Here is a 19,699-nt window from a genome sequence, read left to right on the forward strand (position 1 = left end):
GGCCTCCTAAAACACATTTTCACCATTTCATTAAAGACAGAAGAACTCTGTACAACACACAGCCATCATTCAGATGTTTATTTAAATTGTGTGCAGTCCACAGAGAAGTACTGTAACACTTTACAAGTAAGTATACAGTAATAAAGTACTTAACTAATCGATTGCAAACTATTAGTTTATAGTTAATTCATAGTTGTAGTTGTTGTAGTCTCTACATTGTTAATGTATTAATAAGCTATATACAAATAGCGGGTTCTTCATTCATTGTCAGTAACGCTGATTATCTCTTCATCATGGCACCTGTTAGTGAGGACAAAATGCTAATATTAGGCAGCAAGTGAACATTTTGTCCTCAAAGTTGATGTGTTAGAAGCAGGAAAAATGACAAGGGCCAAATTGTGATGGCTAGACGACTGGGTCAGAGCATCTCCAAAACTGCAGCTCTTGTGGGGTGTTCCCGGTCTGCAGTGGTCAGTATCTGTCAAAAGTGGTCCAAGGAAGGAACAGTGGTGAACCGGCGACAGGGTCATGGGCGGCCAAGGCTCAGTGATGCACGTGGGGAGCGAAGGCTGGCCCGTGCGGTCCGATCCAACAGACGAGCTACTGTAGCTCAAATTGCTCAAGAAGTTAATGCTGGTTCTGATAGAAAGGTGTCAGAATACACAGTGCATCGCAGTTTGTTGCGTATGGGGCTGCATAGCCGCAGACCAGTCAGGGTGCCCATGCTGACCCCTGTCCACCACCGAAAACGACAACAGTGGGCACGTGAGCATCAGAACTGGACCACGGAGCAATGGAAGAAGGTGGCCTGATCTGATGAATCACGTTTTCTTTTACATCACATGGATGGCCGGGTGTGTGTGCATCACTTACCTGGGGAACACATGGCACCAGGATGCACTATGGGAAGAATTCAAGCCGGCAGAGGCAGTGTGATGCTTTGGACAATGTTCTGCTGGGAAACCTCGGGTCCTGCCATCCATGTGGATGTTTCTTTGACACGTACCACCTACCTAAGCATTGTTGCAGACCATGTACACCCTTTCATGGAAACGGTATTCCCTGGTGGCTGTGGCCTCTTTCAGCAGGATAATGCCCCTGCCACAAAGCAAAAATGGTTCAGGAATGGTTTGAGGAGCACAACAACGAGTTTGAGGTGTTGACTTGGCCTCCACATTCCCCAGATCTCAATCCAATCGAGCATCTGTGGGATGTGCTGAACAAACAAGTTCGATCCATGGAGGCTCCACCTCACAACTTAAAGGACTTAAAGGATCTGCTGCTAACATCTTGGTGTCAGATACCACAGCACACCTTCAGGGGTCTAGTGGAGTCCATGCCTCGACGGGGCAATATTAGGAAGGTGGTCATAATGTTATGCCGATCAGTATATGTGTGTGTGTGTGTGTGTGTGTGTGTGTGTGTATATATATATATATATATATATTACAGTATAAAACCATTATGCCAATGGAGAGTCCTTGTAAACCACATATGCCAACGTGTGTGTTTAATGTATTTGTAAACATTTTAAGGAACACTGAATATGAATGCAATTAATGTCCAATAAAGGTAGGTATAAAGCACTTAATTAACAGCATTTTCCCATTTTTCGTGAACCTAATCTAAAGTGAGAACTATTTACCTCTAATAACCAGTTAACAATTCCTTTACTACAAGCTAATTAAACAATAATTGTGTTACAGTGAAAATGAATGAAAAACTCACTATTTGTATATAGCCTTAACAATGTAGACACTACAATATATTAACTATGAATTAACTATATACTAATAGTTTGTTCATTTGTAAGTACTAGTATACTGTTTACGTATTATAAAGTGTTAGCAGAAACCACTAAGGGTTAACCTTGTGCACTTTGATCAGCACATTACAACAGACCGAGGACTTTGTACATGTAGTGTTTTCAGCTGAAACATCTGAGAAAACGCCATCTGAGTGACGTCTGCAGTCAATGCAGCAGGTAAACATCATGGAAACACGTGTTCCTTAAGTTTCACTTTTACATCACAGGATCACAGTCACACCCTGAAGCTTTTACTGTAAAGTGAAAGATCATGGCAGGGAGGAGCTTAGAATCAATATACACTTGTGCCGTGTCTCCGTATGGATCATATTCTCTGGACCAGGAACTGGGTAAGTCTGCGTTCATGCATATCAATGATTAGTATGCGTGTGAAAATTTAAATAACAAATAGATAAAATGCAGTTTCACGGTATGCACCACAAAGTTAACTAGCTTTAACGACTTGTTGATGCTGTGCCATTCTTTTGTTCTTGTTGAAAGAAATAGATCAAAACATTCCTGATGTTTGTTCTGCATTTTCAGCAGTTTTCATTTATGTTCTCAGTCTTTAAATTTATGAAGGCCATAAAACAGGGTGTAAATGCTCTCTGGCGTTACACAATTGCCTCTAAAACAATAATGTCAGTACTTCTTCAGGCATATTTCATTTGTATCGACACTGCATTTCAGTTTTAATCTGGATTGAGCATTACGTCGGAGGATCAAGCACTGTATCTGAGACCCTGGGATATTCAACGCTTCAACATGGAAAGTCAAACGAGATCAAGTAATGAGGAGGATCTTTACTGTGTTATTGTTTGTGCATTGTGGTCCATTTTGTATGAAGTGTGGTTTCCAGAATAACCTCTGGAGAAGAATGATGTTTGCTTAGGTTTGTTCGGTAATGATAAATTCAGTCATCCCATCTTGACAGTTTCTTTTGGAACTCCTGGAGATGTTTCTTCGATTTCGCCCCAGCTGGACCGCATGATCAAGCAGAAAAGTCGAGATCTACGGCTGCGTAAGGTTGACCAACAGAGCGCTGTGAAGACAGTAAATCATCTGATTGAAAGCCTGCTGGAATACCTGAAGAAGAATGAGGATCAGCCCTTCTTCAGAGACGTCTCAGGTTCTCACTAGCGGCAGCTACTATGAGATGGTGAAGGTGAAAAATATGAATGATAATACAAAAATCAGCTAGTAGTGTCAAATAGAAAGAGTTCAGGTTGGTATCAGATGAATATACACTACTGTTTAAAAGTTTAAGGATGGTCTTTTTTTTTAAATAAATGAATGCTTTTATTCAGCAAGGAAGCATTAAATTGATCAAAAGTGACAGATACTTTATAGTACACAACATTGATAATAATCAGAAATGTTTCTTGAGCAGCAAATCATCATATTAGAATGATTTCTGAAGGATCACGTGACACTGAAGACTGGAGTAATGATGCTGAAAATTCAGATTTGATCACAGAAATAAATTGCATTTTAAAATATATTAAAGTATAATTATTTTAGATATTTCACTGTTTTTACAGCATATTTGATTAAATAAATGCAGCTTTGGTGAGCATAACTGACTTCTTTCAAAAAAAACATCTTACCAAACCCAAACTTTTCAACAGTAGTGTAATAGTCATCCACACCTTGAAGAACAAAGTAATGACTGAAATTATTTAAAATTGTTTGAAGTGATGTATAATGTAATGATAAACTGTAATTTTATTACCAACAGATCAACAAACCCAACGAGTTTGACATTATGCTGAAACTGAAAGTCCCAAGGCTTGAATTGTCAGAACTGGAAGAATATCAAGGACTGTTTTATAAGGTGAAGCTTGTAAAAGCCACACGCAAAGAAATCCAGCACTTTCTTCTGGAAGATGAACGAACCATCTCAGCCACCAAAATCAAAGAAGAAATGCACCGCTTGGTCCGCAAATTCATTAGCAATCATTTTAAAGGTGTGTTGAGCAGTTAATCAACATGTTCACATGGCTCTTTTATTCACTACTACTCAAAAGTCTGGGGTTGTTTTTTTATGTTTAGTAAAAAGTTTCTTATGCATTTCCCCCCCAAAATACAGTAAAAACAGTAACACTGTGAAATATTATTACAATTGAAAATCGAAAATTTCTATGTGAATATATCGTAAAATGTAATTTAATCCTGTGATGCATTTTCAGCATCATTACTCCAGTCTTCAGTGTCACATGATCCTTCAGAAATCATTCTGATATGATGATTTGCTGCTCAAGAAATATTACTGATTATTATCAATGTTGTAAACAGGTGTGCTGCTTAAAGCCGACACGAAACAAAGCTTGCGTTATTCTTTTCTTCCCTATATGCATATCAAAGTGAAACGGCTGCTCTAACAAAAAAAAAAAAAAAATAGGATGGGACTTGATTTTGTCGATGGATTCTTTAACTAATAGAAAGTTGAACAGACATCTTTTTGTAACAATGCAAAAGTCTTTACTGTCTCTTTTGGTCAGTTTAATGCATCCGTGCTGAATAAAAGTATTAATTTCTTTCTCTAAACCTAAACTTTAGAGATGTATCGTATACATTTGAGATTGTTTTTGGTTCTGTCGCCCCTTCACAGGTAAAGGTTGGGTGATAAACAGAAAACTGGTAAATTCACCGGCGGTGACCCTTGAATATAACAACAAAGAGAAAGAAGATGATGTGATGTCTGTAGATATCGTACCTACTCTTGAGGTGCCACAAGGTTGGCCACAAGCGGCACGGTCCGGTCCCAATATAGACAACTGGCTTGGAAAGAAGTGTCGCCGCCAGTTCGTAAGTAAGGCAGTGTATTTCGTCCCAAAGAGACCAAAAGGAAGAAACCTCAAAGATGATGCCAAAGGTATGCTGGAACCATACAGATTCAATCATGACAAACATTTTTTAATTTCCTTATGCAATCATTTAAGACATTTCTCCTATATAGAACCTTTAAGTGCTCTTTAAAGGGGTCATGAATTGAGAAATCAACTTTTCCTTGAGATTTTGATATGTAAGAGGTCATCATACTATAAGAATATCCTGTAAGTTTTAGAACTGAAAACTTCCTTGTTAGTCCAATAAAAGCTTTTATTGACACCAGGCCCAGCGAACAACACGTCCTAGAATCTGCCTACGACATAGATAGGTGAAACGCTGCCTCTGCAGAAGAAATCAAGGCCTACTTCATCATTGCAGCGTTAGCCCCACCCACTGGTGTGTTAGTGAGATGAGGAGGGTCTTCAAAGGACCTTTCAAAGGATCCTAATGCTAGGAATATGGTTATTTATTTTCATCAATGTGAATGTCTCAGTTGAGCTTTATTTATTTGTATTCGGTACATTTCACGGTGGATTTACCAAAGGGTAAATCAATTGCATTTTGGCGCAAACAGACTTTTATGATATGGACTCGACAGTAATGCAACAACATGTGAGTAACTGTGTTCATTCTAATGCCTGATCTGATATTAATGATTCATGTACAGTCAGATGTTCTTTGTCTATGTGTCAGTAAATCAAACCAGTGACTAAACGCTCAACTTCACGTTGTTTCTCTTAGTAGGATGAAAATAAAGTAAATATCATTTAAATGGTGATTAAATTATATATAGAAAGTGATCAAAGAACGCTCCCTTTACAATCGCTGGAGCTGTCAATCAAACAGAGCGAGTTTATCAGTGACTGAATTCTGGACTCTCGTCAAAACTCCCATTTTATTCAACAAATCTCATTTACATCGCGTTTGCACTGTTAGTTATGATGAAAGCACTCGTTAGTGTGCAGAAATTGAGTTGCAATGACAAGATCATTGCTTTCATGCGCTCAACATCATATCTGTGATCGGCTACAATGTTCATCACTGCAACCTTTCATGCCACAATCTAAATATAATGCCATAGATCTAAATAATGCTATAATCAACACTTTTCACGATTAGTTAACCTTGAGAGCTGTAATAGTAAAAATGTGCCAAAAGTTTTTCATATTGCAAAGATGTTAGCCAATCACAGCAGTGGGCGTTTACGCTGAAGTCTCACAGCAGACACGCCCCTTAAAACAGAGCATTCAAATCAGAGGGCTAAAATCAGGGTAGGAAAAATGCCTTTTAATTCTAAATTATGACCATTTTGGATGTAAAAAAGCATACTAACATTATAAGTCCACCACAGGAAAAATGATAAAACAATAAAACAATGCAGTTAATGACCACTTTAAAACTTAGTCATAAACCCTAGGGTTCTATATAGAACCAAGTGTAAATTATTGACATATTTGAGGTATTTGTTTTCAGAGAGCTGGCGGATATCCTTCTCTCACATTGAAAAAGAGATGATGCAGTATCATGGCAATAAGAAGACGTGTTGTGAGAGTTTTTCCAACAAGTGTTGCCGGTATGTTTTAGTAAGTTAATGTTAGGTGGTTTAAAGGGTTAGTTCACCCAAAAATGAAAATTCTGTCATTAATTATGTCATTTCAAACCTGTAAGACTTTCATTCATCTTCGGAACACAAATGAAGATATTTTTAATGAAATCTGAGAGCTTTCTGTTCCTCCATTGACAGCTTACGCAACTACCACTTTCAAGACCCAGAAAGTTAGTAAAGACATCATTAAAGTAATCATGTGACTCCAGTGGTTTAACCACCATTTTATGAAGTGATGCCAGTGCTTTGTTTGCACAAAAAAAAAAAAAAAACCCAACATAATTTACCACTTTATTACCAAAATATTCATCTCCACCGAGCGTTCACGCACGACACATTCATGTTGTGTTGATGCGAGAGCAGACTTTGTTGCCTGAAAGCTCATTGGAGATTAATATTTTGTTAATAAAGTGGTAAATTATGTTTTTTTGTGCAAACAAAGCACTCGCGCTGCTTCATGAAACTGAAGTTAAACCACTGGAGTCTCATGGATTACTTTAATAATGTCTTTACTACCTTTCTGAGACTTGAAAGTGGTAGTTGCGTAAGCTGTCAATGGAGGAACAGAAAGCTCTCAGATTTCATTAAAAATATCTTCATTTGTTTTCCAAAGATGAACAAATGGCTTATGAGTTTGAAACGACATGAGGGTGAGTAATTAATGACAGAATTTTTAGGTGAACTAACTTTAAGTTATGCTTCCTCTAACCTGTTCTCTCCTCTTAGGAAACGCTGTTTGCAGCTTCTCAAGTGTCTGATTGAGGGACTGAAGCAGCGGTATCCCAAAGAGCTTGAGCCTCTGTGTTCATACCATGGGAAAACAGCCTTCTTCCACGTCCTCTCAGACCGAGTGCAGGATTCCCTTTGGTCTCCAGGCCAGATGTCTGTCTCCTTCATGAAGCTGTTCGGATACTTCGAGCGACGTGCACTAGATGGTTCATTACTCCACTTCTTTGTTCGCCAGCATAATCTGTTCTCTCCTCCTGCATTTCCCAAAAGAGCTCTTGCATTTCTGACCAATGCTCTGAAGGAGCAAAGAGAATTGGAGTTCCCTGTTTTAAAGGTGCCGAGTCCTTCCGCTGCTCTTGTTCCTGATACTGATGCTCTTCTTCACCCAAACCCAATCAATGGCACCGACAGTATTGTTGCCTCTGAACGTTCTTTTAGGCATGTCTATGCATGGTTAGTGGTTGTTATTGTGTGTGTAGGAATCGGATGTGTATTTGTATAATGATTTTGTAGAATCCTCTCCAAATATGGAGAGGTAGGCCTAATCATTGTAATAGGCTATACAACATCTTTGTTTTTAATTATTATTATTATTTTTTAAATTAAAAACATGCAACAGATCATGCAGTTATGCCATATGCTTAAATTATTATTTTAATTATATAAACTCTATTTTGTACGGGTCATTGTGAACTGTGAAAATAAACATGTTAAAAAAATATCTGCAGTATCCTCATTTTCCTGTTACCGACCAAATTAGCATGTAGGCTAATATGACATAAAAGACGGTGGATCTTAGTCATAATTATATCAAGGTCAAGGTCAAGTTTATTTATATAGCCCTTTAAAACAACATAAATGCTGACCAAAGTGCTGCACAACATACAAGACAAAACATCCTCATACAATACAATTTAAATACTAATAAAATATATCGAAAGAAAACAAAACAAAACTAATAAAATTAAGACAAAACATCATGCAAAATAAAACAAAATTTAAAATGAAAATTATTATCAAATTAAGCATATACCTGAGAAAAAAAAGTATGTTTTAAGAGAAGATTTAAATGTAGACAGAGTAGGGGATAGTCTAATAGACAAAGGTAGGGAATTCCAGAGCTTAGGACCAAGAACTGAGAAAGCTGAGATTTTTTTTTTGAGATTTTGGAACATTTAATATCATCTGTGGAAGATCTCAATGTTCTCACAGGAGAGTAGGAGTGGAGAAGGTCTGAAATATAAGAAGGGGCAAGACCATGAAGTGATTTAAATACAAATACTAAAACCTTAAAATCATCTCTGAATCGAACAGGTAACTAATGAAGTGATGCTAACACGAGTGTAATATGTTCTCTCTTTTTTGTCCCTGTCAAAAAACGAGCCGTGGCATTCTGTACCAGTTATGATCGTGAGAGCGAGGACTGATTTACTTCAGCGTATAGAGCGTTACAATAGTCCAACCTGGTTGAGATGAAAGCATGAATAACGGTCTCCAAATCACTAAAACTCAGAATATTTTTAAGCTTCCCCTAAGCTGCAGAAAACTGGCTCTATAGCTACAGAATTGATTTGTTTATCAAATTTTAACTCAGGGTCAAGGGTAACTCCCAGATTTTTAACTTTATCACAAATGTTATCTTGAAGGGGGCCCAGGGTAGAACTTAGATTATTTAAAAGGTGTGAAGGGCCAAACAACATAACATCAGTCTTTTTCTGATTTAATTGAAGGAAATTATTGTCCATCCAATAGAGCTGAGTGTCGTCGGCATAAATGTGATATGAAACTTTATGGGACTCAAAAATTAAACGAAGAGGGAGTAAATATAGAGAAAATAAGATTGGACCCAGAATTGAGCCCTGGGGCACCCCACAAGTGACGGGAACTGAGCTTGATGAAAATTCTCCAATTTCCACCAAAAAAATTCCTATTTGTGAGATATGATGCAAAACCAATCACGAATGCCAACTTCAAGGTCTAATCTCTTTAACAGGATACAATGATCCACAGTATCAAAAGCCGCACTTAAGTCCAATAATAAAAGAATAGTATAGTTGCCAGAGTCTGCAGATAGTAAGAGGTTGTTTGCTAACGTGCAGATTCAGTACTGTGTTTAGCTCTGAAAAGGATCCAGAATGTTGTTAGAGATTAAGTAGGGGATGTCAGATATTAAGATATATGTTCACAAAACTGCCACAAAAATGCTTAGAATGGACTAAAAGTCCCATTTTGATTTTTACGCGTCTGTAAATATTACCGGAAGCTCGTCCTTGAGCGCAAGGCATGATGGGCAGTGTAGTTCTGACGTTTCAAAACGCAGCATAAATGCTCTGCGCCGGAAGTATATCGTCCTCTTCTTAGTGATCAAACATGGCGGTGAGTACAGCATAAGTTGTGATCACGAAGGAGTATCATTAAAATCAGCAAACATCTGCTTGTTTTTATGCAATAATAACATGAAGCACACCGTTATCAGTCGCTGTTGCTGTGTCAAACAGAATGATGGCGATATTTGTGGCCGGAATGATTTGATGCGGCGGATATTGGCGTTAGCTTAACAGTGTGCTGTAGTGCCGAGACGGCACGTCATTGACACGTTTAAAGTTACTTAAGTGTTTCCAATACTGCCTGTACTTTGTTTCTATGAAAACGACAGGGTCCGAATGAATAACCGGTAACTCCGTTGTATGTTGTGTCTAATATGACAGTTTGTTGGCTTATATTGGCATGCTAGCAGCTCTCCAAATGGTGGTATGTCCGGGCATGTTCATTTCGGACCGTAATGTGTTCCGTTAGAGGTTACCTTTTGTTTTAAAAGCTTACACCATCAGTAAGTGCTAAAAACAGCTTTTTGATTTACAGCTTTAACATGATATTGAGAGAGCTGGTGCAGGTTTGTGAGAAACCGGTTTCATGACAGCCATTTATTTCACTGTAACGTTACAGGACCAGAGCGAGAAGAAGGAGAACCCTATGAGGGAGCTGCGCATCCGCAAACTGTGCCTGAACATCTGTGTGGGTGAGAGCGGTGACAGACTGACCCGTGCTGCTAAGGTGCTGGAACAGCTGACAGGCCAGACTCCTGTCTTCTCCAAGGGTAGGTGGCTTTTTCCATCTCTCACGTTGTTACACCTTATGAATGTGGAGTGGCATTTGTAGCTGTTCGTAAAGTTGTGCCATGCATTAATTCTGTATGTTTCCCACCAGCCCGCTACACTGTGCGATCCTTTGGTATCCGTAGAAATGAAAAGATTGCAGTCCATTGCACGGTCCGTGGAGCCAAGGCTGAGGAAATCTTGGAGAAGGGCCTGAAGGTGAGAGGAATGTGTTGGGAATTGACTACTTGCATTAAAATTAGCCTTGAATATATGCCTCATTCTGATTAGTCCACAGTGGGCTGTGTTTTTTTATCATTCATTGTTTGTGGTTGTTTTTATTTTGTTCAGGTGCGTGAGTACGAGTTGAGAAAGAACAACTTCTCAGACACAGGAAACTTTGGCTTTGGTATCCAGGAGCACATTGATTTGGGCATCAAGTACGACCCAAGCATTGGAATCTACGGCTTGGACTTCTACGTGGTGAGTTACATAAACTTCACCTTTTGGATCAATAAAATGCACCTGTTATTATTACAATAAAGCTTTTACGTCTTAAAGGGTTAGTTCACCCAGAAATGAAATTTGTCATTACCTTCATGTCGTCCCGAAACCCGTAAGTTAATCTTCAGAACACAAATCTGCCACAAAGTCCGAGGGTGTTTGAACCACAGCGATGTCATTGCACCTTTTGAGGTCCAGAAAGGTAGTAAAGACATTGCTAAAATAGTTCATGTGACTGCAGTGGTTCAACCTTAATGTTATGAAGAGACGAGAAAACTTTTTGTGCACAAAAACAAAACCTAAAATAACAAATTTGAACTGTTTTCATACGGAGATGACGTAGTGAACACAGTGTAGCACTTCCGTGTTTACGTCCGAATGCCGGCTCAGTATTGGCCAAAGCTGATCGTGTGAGCAGCACGACGCATGCGTGTAATGCTGACGCAGGAGCCGGCCAATACTGAGCTGGCATAAAAACTACGTCAATTGCGTATGACAACAGTTCAAATTGTTAAATTCATTATTTTTGTTTTTGTGCACAAAGTATTCTCGTCGCTTCATAACATTAAGGTTGAACCACTGTAGTCACATGGACTATTTTAACGATGTCTTTAGTACCTTTCTGGACCTCAAAATGTGCAATGACGTCCCTGCCTACATGTAGTTCAGAAATATCTTAATTTGTTCCAAAAATGAACGAAACGAAGGTCTTATGGGTTTGGGACGACATGAGGGTGAGTAATAAATGACAAATTAAATTTTCGGGTGAACTAACCCTTTAATGTTTTTCATTTCGAGTTATGTATTAGTTTTTTGCCACTACACTCAAGATGGCTGAAATTAGTAGTTAAATGGATGTTTTATGTAAATGTGTAAAAAAGGGGTGTTCTTTGAGGGATGCTGTGCAGAACAGATGAAAGCAATCACATGTAAACTTAACCTGTAATTCTGTGACGAATGAATAAGCAGTCCTTACCTGTGTTCGCTGTAGGTTCTTGGCAGACCTGGTTTCAGTATTGCTGACAAGAAGAGGAAGCAGGGCCGCATCGGCGCCAAGCACCGTATCCGCAAGGAGGAGGCTATGCGCTGGTTCCAACAGAAGGTGCGTGTTTAAATACCTGGGGACCCAACTTCACTCCATTCCCAAAAATCCATGTTCTAGTATAACTACTTTTTTTGCACAGCTTGCTGGCCTTCTTTGGCTCATTACTGCGTTCCAGTGCTTTCTTTACTCTTTACAGTTGATTTGATGTTAGACAGACAGCTTTTATTAGAAAGAATGGTTTGCTGTTTTTGCACTGGTAGCTGTAATATTGAGACATCATAGGGTTTATTTAAATTTAGAGTGAGCAGGTGTAAATTCCCAAAATTGTACTGTTAAAATGGGCAAACAAGTGCTACAATCATTCAAGTTTCATAATGGAAAGAACTTTTGTAACTAGTTGCTATTTCTGCAGTGCACTTCATTGATTTATTCACTTTTTTTAATGTTAACAATTTAGATTAGTAGTTTTGTTGTTAAGGTTAAACTTCTTCTTTGGGTTACTTCACCCAAAAATGAAAATAATGTAATTTATTACTCACCCTCATGTCGTTCTACACCTGTAAGACCTTCATTCATCTTCGGAACACAAATTAAGATATTTTTGATTAAATCCGATGGCTCAGTGAGGCCTGCATTCACAGCAATGACATTTCCTCTCTCAAGATCCATAAAGGTACTAAAAACATATTTAAATCAGTTCATGTGAGTTCAGTAGTTCTACCTTAATATTATAAAGCGACGAGAATACTTTTTGTGCGCCAAAAAAACAAAATAACGACTTTTCAACAATATAGTAATGGGCCGATTTCAAAACACTGCTTCGGAGCTTTACGAATCGAAATTAGTGACTCGGATCTCCTATCAAAGGGCTAAACTGCTGAAATCATGTGACTTTGGCGCTCTGAGTCACTGATTCGATTCGTAAAACTCAGAAGCAGTGTTTTGAAATCGGCCCATTACTATATTGTTGAAAAGTCGTTATTTTGTTTTTTTGGCGCACAAAAATATTCTCGTTGCTTTATAATATTAAGGTAGAACCACCGAACTCGCATGAACTGATTTAAATACGTTTTTAGTACATTAATGGATCTTGAGAGAGGAAATGTCATTGCTTTGAATGGAGGCCTCACTGAGCCATCGGATTTAATAAAAAATGTCTTAATTTGTGTTCCGAAGATGAATGAAGGTCTTATGGGTGTGGAACGACATGAGGGTGAGTAATAAGTGACATTTTTATTTATGGGTGAACTAACCCTTTAATGCCAGGCATGAGTTCTATGTACTACTACTGTTTGTCTTGCTGTGCTATCTATGATTGCAAATTTTAATATTGAACAAAACCTGTCAGTTCAAGCCTCTTATTGTATATTTAAACAATTTAACTATGAATCTTCAGTTGTTAGTTCACATTCCAGTGCCAACTGTAATATTAATGAGCTTCGTCTTGGTGTTTTACAAATCAGTTAAAATGTTTCTATACACCTAGACTGTAAAGTAGAAACGTGCGGATTTTGTAAAGCTGCTTTGAAACTGTGTTGTGAAAACCGTTATACAAGTAAATGTGAATTGAATAGACAGTGTTTGAGTAGATATCAAATTTGTGTGTTCTATTTTTCTGAATTTACATACTCTTTATTCTTTGTCTTTCAGTATGATGGCATCATCCTCCCCGGCAAGTAAAGGACCACCTTTTTTGAATTTGTGACAAATAAAAGAAAAGCCCAAATTTTATGCAGTCCATGTGTCTTTATTTGTGTGGAGTACAGATTTTGTGTTGCTCACTTCACATATCTTGTATTTGTGTGGCAAATTGATTACATGAATTGACTTAATAGTGATTTGAAAACATAAATATCAGCTGTATGTATTTGTATACTGTAAAAAAAGTTCATGATTGATCACTTTTTTTTTTTTTTTTTTTTGTCAAATCAACCTTGATTCACTAATGTTCAGATTATGATATTTAGATTTTGTTTAAACCAGTCTTTTTGTATTAACTCAAATTTTTACTTTCAGTGAACCCAATTTTAAGGCAATCAGGTTACTTTAAGTTAAACCAAAATTGTTAATGTTGGTGATACTAATTTTAGGAAGAGCTTATCCTTTATCTTTGTAGTTGTGTGGTAATCTGAAATGATACATGTATTTCATTACCAAAACACTAGTGTCTGATAGTTGAGGGTTGGTTGGTTACTGTTTGTTGTTTCATGTTCAAGTGAGTATTACAAAGGAACAAAGAGACATCGTTTTGTTTTTAATCAATTTTGCTTTATTTTTTTTAAATCCCAGAGATCTAGTACCAGACACACTTCAGACTCCTAAATCTGCTACATTTTCCATATTATGCTTTATTTTCTATGGTTGTTCGATCATTGACATTTTTGTTGAATATTTTTACTGGTTCTCTTTAGAAGGTCTTGTTTTATACAATTATAGGTAGTTAGTTGTTGTGACCACTACACATATAGGTAAAGACCCTTTAAATGACACTTTAAACAAGAATTATATCAATGGGTTAAAATGAGAAATATGGTAAGCATGAGACATTTTATCAATAGCCAGTCTATAGACTTAACTTTGAGTTAATATGTGTGTTATTAAGCACATTCTTTGGTGGGCAGTATCAATGCACTGATGCCTAATTGTGTCTTTGGGGGGCATTGACATCTGCACTGTGCTTCTTTGCATATAAAAAAAAATCTTAAATACCCCTGAACAACGTTTAAAAGCCAGACCAATAACTACAAAAGAGAAAATTGAAAAACTTGATTACAATAAAAAAAAAAAACAATAAATAATGTGAGAAATAAATAAAACTTGTGCTTCTTGATTCAGTACTACTGAATTTAGCATGTTTTTTTTGATGATCCCACAATGGTGTTTTCAATAAAACTGCATGGCTCAATTTCTAAAACTTGTTTAATCTCAGAAACTCAAAAACCGATACCTCACTAAATTCCTCGCACTGCTGAGGCTCTTGTAAAATGTACCTTTCACATTCTTCATAAGTAGGCCCTAGGTCAGGTTTCCTCAAATACGGCCCTGGAGGGCCATTGTCCTACAGTTTAGCTCAAACCCTGATCAAACTCGCCTACCTGTAATCTTCTAGTAAATTCTGAAGACTTTGGCTATGTCCCAATTCAGAGGCTGCATCCTTCGGAGGACCCAAACTTAAAAGGCCATGCCTTAAAAAGCTGCTGTAACGTTTGTACTGGACTTCTTTTTTTTTAATTTTTTTTTTTTATATTAAACCGAAAACAAAACATGGTTCACAAACCATCTAAATACGTTAACTATGGTACATTTCTGCATATAATAAAGACTATAAACTATATATAATCACATCTTAGTAAGATTTAAGTCAACATTTGAACCAATGTAAAGGTTTTTTTATTTTTACATTTGTATCATGAAATATTTTTGGGTAAGCTGAAACCCAATACTTGCGTTTAAAAGTATAATTTGGCAATTTCTCAAAAAAAAAAAAAAAATACTGTTGTCACTGGTGCGCAATGAATTCTGGTGTAGGCAAGGCCACGAAGGATCCGTTTGAAGGAGCCTTCGAAATTGGGACAGCCTTCGTCGTGCCGCGGTGATGCAATCGGCCTTTGAAGGATGCAGCCTCTGAATTGGGACACACCCAATGATTAGCTTGTTTAAGTGTCTTAGATTAGGGCTGGAACTAAACTCTGCAGGACAGTGGCCCTCCAGGACCGGATTTGAGGAACCCTGCCCTAGATAGTACCTTTTCTTTAAACTTAGTGTACCTAAATGCATCTTTGGAGTTCAAAGACTTCTGTCCTAGCTTTTCCCTTTATGTTGTTACTCTTTACTTTCTACTCTCTAAATTTCCATTTCACCTATACGTTCCTCTCTCTTGCTCCCTCTTTTCTACACTCTAACAATCTCTCCTTTCACCCTGTCTCTCTCTTGCTCTTGACTTTCCCCAGCTTTCATTTCTCATGCGGTGTTGTGCTGTGTAACACTGCTCTGATCTTCATGGGAAGGGGTGTTCCGGTGTCTGCGGGACGCGTGGCGTGGGGGCAAGGGTAGGGCACAGCAGGACACTCCCACTGTGGGTTCCGGCAGGTCTTCCACTGCTGACCAGCTGTCAGTGCCTGGGTCATAGCGCTGGACTGCTGACTTGTAACGTTTCTCTGCTTCATTCCACCCACCCAGCAGGTACAGGTGATTTCCAAGTGGGGACATGCCAGCTGTGCTCACTCCTAGGGGAAGGGTGGCAGCTCTTGTCCATTCCTTGCTCTCGGGGGAGAAGACTTCCATGGTCATCACATCAATGCGGACTCCACCGGGACCCAGCTGGCTACCACCTACCACGTACACCTTGCCACCTAGTGTTGCAGAGCAGTGCCAGCCACGAGGTGTTTCCAACTCTTGCTGCTCGCTCCAAGTGTCGCTGTCAATGCTATAATGGAGGACCGAGCGAGAGTAAGCACAGTTGACATAGCCGCCAGTCACCAAGATGTCTCCCGATGGTAGGACTGCACTGGCATGGCAGCATCTTGGCATATCCATTGGAGTACGGAGCTGCCAAGTGTTGGTAGAGGGTTGGTAGCTCTCAATGGTGGCCAAGAGGCCATCAGTGTTGCGGCCACCAATTGCATACAGCCTTCCACCAGTCGCCACCAAACTGAAATGTGTACGTCGTTGGCGCATGCTGGTCAGATGCAGCCAGGTGTTGAAGCGTGGATCATACCTGAGGACCAGAAGGTAATGCGGTCAAATAGATTTTAGACCAGGGCTGTCCAATCTTGTTCCTGGAGTGCTACCTTTCTGCAGAGTTTAGCTGCAACCTGCTCAACCACACCTGCCTGGAAGTGCCTAGTAATCTTGAAGCTTCTGATTAGCTGGTGTGTTTAATCAGGTTTGGGGCTAACCTCTACAGCAGGGATGGGTAAACTCTGTCCTGGAGGGCCACTGTCCTGCAGCGTTTCGCTCCAACCCTAATCAAACACACCTGAACCAGCTAATCAATGTCTTCAGGATAACTAAAAAACTACAGGCAGGTGAGTTTTATTAGGGTTGGAGCTAAACTCTGCAGGACAGTGGCCCTCCAGGACTGAGTTTGCCCATCCCTGCTCTACAGCAAGGTGGCCCTCCTGGAACACTGCTGTATTAGACTAAATCAGGGGTGTCCAAACTCAGTCCTGGAGGGCCACTGTCCTGCAGAGTTTAGCTCCAACTTGCCTCGACACACCTGCCTGGAAGTCTCTAATATGCCTAATTAGACCTTGATTAGCTGGTTCAGGTGTGTTTAATTGGGGTTGGAGCTAAACTCTGCAGGACAGTGGCCCTCCAGGACTGAGTTTGGAGACCCCTGGACTAAATTATTTGTGATAACGTACCTGCTAAGAGTGCCAACAGCATGTTTAGCCTGGTTTCGGGCATCATTCTGATCTTCTCCTCCTGCCACATACAGGAATCCATCCATCACAGCCACACACTGGTTGAAGCTCTTTGCTGGTAGCTGAGTAAGATGACGCCATGCAGCTGTTCCCTCTCGAGGATCTCTCCACAGCACCTACCACAGTAAAACAGGCAAGTGAGGAATCAAAATAAAAATCAAAAATGTATTTTCTTATGTGCTCAGAGCAGGGAGTCCAGTCCTGCTCCTGGAGGGCCAGAGTTTAGCTCCAATCTTATTTAAACCAGAACTACCTAGCCAAGGTATTCAGTATTACTAGACTGGTGTGTTGGAGCAGGATGGGGATAAACTCTGCCCCTACAGGAGTTTATCTGGGCACCCATGAATCAAGAGTATCACATGTCATGGACTCTGTCCAAAGGTTTGAAATGTCTTCAATATGTACCTCTCGGCTTAGGGCACGCTCAGTTAGAGAAGGGCGACCCCCAATGGTTAGAAGAGCGTTCTGGCTTCCCCGGACCTTTGAGCGCCGTGACTGCAGTGTGTTTTGCTGGTAAGGCAGCAAATGGTAGTTCATGGCATCCACCAGAAGACGGTGACACCGAGGATCTAACATCATACGTGCCACTGGCTGGATCTCACTAACCAGCTCGTTGGCAGGGATGGTCTCGAAGCGCACGTGAGATAGCAGTTCTGCAGCATGTTCCTGCCTCTTTGGGTCAAAGTCTAACCACTTCATTGCCATCTAGGTTCCAGAAAAAATTAAAGTGAGTGATCCATATTTAGCGTCTAATTCAGTCTACTTTATAAATAGTGTCCTGTACATATCTAGATTGTTCTCATGACTCTGTAACTATATCTCTTTTTACAGTATGTGCTGTGTTTGCTGACATATTTAGCTTTTGGGTCACTGTATAAATAGAACGTCCTAAGCTTTTGCAAAACCCCTATTCCTCCTGCCATTCCATCGGTCTCTCCTTACTGACCTGGAAGGTGGTGACCTCAGAGGGAAGAGCTAGGTTGTCGTCTTGCAGGAAAGATGTGATCTGCTCCAGGGTGAGTTGGTTGAACTGGGTTGTCTCACAAAACTGGGCAAAATTCTCCAGGATGTAGCGCCGGGAGGCCTCACGAACGGGAGTCAGGCCATATGCAGCGCCGATGTTCCATATGTACACACAAGTGTGAGCGTTCAGCTCGGACATCATGAAGTCCATGCACATCTGGAGAAGATGAGGGATCTGCATTGTGCTCGCCGCAGACACAGTGCAGGCAATGGTGTACAGGGACATGTGCACACGGCCCAGGTAAGCAAATGTAATCACATTGGCAAGTCCTGAGGAGAAAAAATAATACATATATGTCATGGAGTTTTAATATTTAATATGGCTCAGGGATTATTCCAGTTGTTTGGGTCACTTGAAATATTGGGGAACTTTAACAAATGTATATCTGGCCCTGTTTACACCTGCGTTTTGGACGATCGGATCACAAGTGGACGACGCTAAATTCAGGTGTAAATGGGGTGTAAAATGTTTTGAGCTTGTCCACTTTCAACCACTTCCAGAGGTAGTCAAAACGCATTCGACTGGATTGCTTTCGTAGTGTAAACGCTCATGTGGTCGAATGTGTTTGAACAGCCACAAAAGACAGCCTGCTGACCTAACGCGTAAACATTATGGGAAGCGTGCAATCAGACGGGATTCTTTGTCGGCTGAAGACCCAAGTTTGGTTTGAAGACGAAAAACATACCACGCACAATGTTCTCTCACCATTCCTGATTTCTAAGACACACTCACAGCGTACGGCGTGGTCTTGCGAATATCAGAGCAGAAAGTAAAGCTAATGCGTGTTAATATGTAAATTGCACAAGCTTATTTTGTCCATTAGATCGAAAGATCTGAAAAAACCTATACATTTAGCCACCCATAGACCCTCCTCTCGAAGGGCGGAAATGGTTGAAAGTGGACAAAAGAGACGGATTAAAAGCCAGGTGTAAAGGGGAATGTGTCTCCCTCATCTACTTGTGACCAGCTCAAGCAAAATGCATCTTAATACCAGGTGTAAACAGGGCCTCTGTCAGGTGTCTTCAACCCTGCTCCTGGAGACCTTGTTCTTCAAATATTACTTCTAATCTGCTCCAATCCACCTGCCTGTAATTCTCAAGTGATCCTGAAGTCATTTTTGGTTTAGGTTTGCTTGAAGAGTTGGAGCAGACAGGGTCTCCGGGAGCAGTGAAGACCTCTGAGTTAGGTGATATGTTTTAAGGCTTACCGAGAGGTGAGAGGGTAGGAAGCTCCAGTCGTTTGAGTCCGGGGTCTTTAGCCAGGACTTCACGAAGATACTGGCTGACTGAGGAAATGACCAGTTTGTGAACATCAAACGCCTTGGTTTTGCAGGCCAATTCCATGTCAGTGAGGAATCGTTCCTGTCTCATGCGGCTCAGCTCTTCCAGCATAGCGGATCCATGCAGGGGGCGAGTGAGCTCAGTGCCCAGACCAAAACCCTTCTCCCCTGGTCGGATCACAGGGGGTGGCAGAGGCACCCCATTGAGCCGGTTCAGCTGCTCAATATTAAGAGGAAGCTCCAGCTTTTTAACACCCGGCTCTGGGACAACCACTCCACTCTCAACTGTTGTCAATTCAGGAATGGACTTCTTAGGTCGTGGTGACTTCTTTTTGGGAGCCATTGTAATGTG

General features: G+C 40.0%; 3 protein-coding genes across 3 annotated transcripts; 2 read left to right on the forward strand and 1 right to left on the reverse strand.

Moving 5' to 3' along the window:
- Positions 1–1,964: 1,964 nt before the first annotated feature.
- Positions 1,965–7,695, forward strand: LOC127500875 (cyclic GMP-AMP synthase). The gene is given in 8 exon segments (XM_051872455.1): positions 1,965–2,157; positions 2,498–2,594; positions 2,742–2,935; positions 2,937–2,972; positions 3,546–3,774; positions 4,419–4,682; positions 6,113–6,212; positions 6,972–7,695. Coding segments are annotated over 7 exon segments (1,350 nt in total). The 5' UTR covers positions 1,965–2,157; positions 2,498–2,572; the 3' UTR covers positions 7,477–7,695.
- Positions 7,696–9,200: 1,505 nt separating this feature from the next.
- Positions 9,201–13,344, forward strand: rpl11 (ribosomal protein L11). The gene is made up of 6 exons (XM_051872465.1): positions 9,201–9,350; positions 9,921–10,071; positions 10,182–10,288; positions 10,421–10,552; positions 11,565–11,675; positions 13,269–13,344. Exons 1-6 carry the CDS (start codon positions 9,345–9,347, stop codon positions 13,296–13,298), a joined length of 537 nt encoding a protein of 178 aa, XP_051728425.1. The 5' UTR covers positions 9,201–9,344; the 3' UTR covers positions 13,299–13,344.
- A 520-nt stretch (positions 13,345–13,864) lies between these two features.
- On the reverse strand, positions 13,865–19,693 carry klhl43 (kelch-like family member 43). Its single transcript, XM_051872447.1, has 5 exons — positions 19,276–19,693; positions 17,991–18,337; positions 17,450–17,749; positions 16,985–17,160; positions 13,865–16,335 (listed from the first exon to the last, which is right to left on the reverse strand). The coding sequence occupies exons 1-5, from the start codon at positions 19,688–19,690 to the stop codon at positions 15,579–15,581; spliced, it is 1,995 nt and encodes a 664-aa protein (XP_051728407.1). The 5' UTR covers positions 19,691–19,693; the 3' UTR covers positions 13,865–15,578.
- Positions 19,694–19,699: the final 6 nt, after the last annotated feature.

The sequence above is a fragment of the Ctenopharyngodon idella genome, chromosome 19, assembly GCF_019924925.1.
Source record: "Ctenopharyngodon idella isolate HZGC_01 chromosome 19, HZGC01, whole genome shotgun sequence".
Lineage (NCBI taxonomy): Eukaryota > Metazoa > Chordata > Actinopteri > Cypriniformes > Xenocyprididae > Ctenopharyngodon > Ctenopharyngodon idella.

Coding starts and splice junctions, on each gene's coding strand:
- rpl11 (XM_051872465.1), top strand. Junction 10,289..10,420: donor TCTTGGAGAAGGGCCTGAAG/GTGAGAGGAATG, acceptor TATTTTGTTCAG/GTGCGTGAGTACGAGTTGAG. Junction 10,553..11,564: donor ACGGCTTGGACTTCTACGTG/GTGAGTTACATA, acceptor TGTTCGCTGTAG/GTTCTTGGCAGACCTGGTTT.
- klhl43 (XM_051872447.1), bottom strand. CDS start 19,690: ATGGCTCCCAAAAAGAAGTCACCACGACCTAAGAAGTCCATTCCTGAA. Junction 18,338..19,275: donor TCCTACCCTCTCACCTCTCG/GTAAGCCTTAAA, acceptor TTTTCTCCTCAG/GACTTGCCAATGTGATTACA. Junction 17,161..17,449: donor AGCGTGCCCTAAGCCGAGAG/GTACATATTGAA, acceptor TTACTGTGGTAG/GTGCTGTGGAGAGATCCTCG.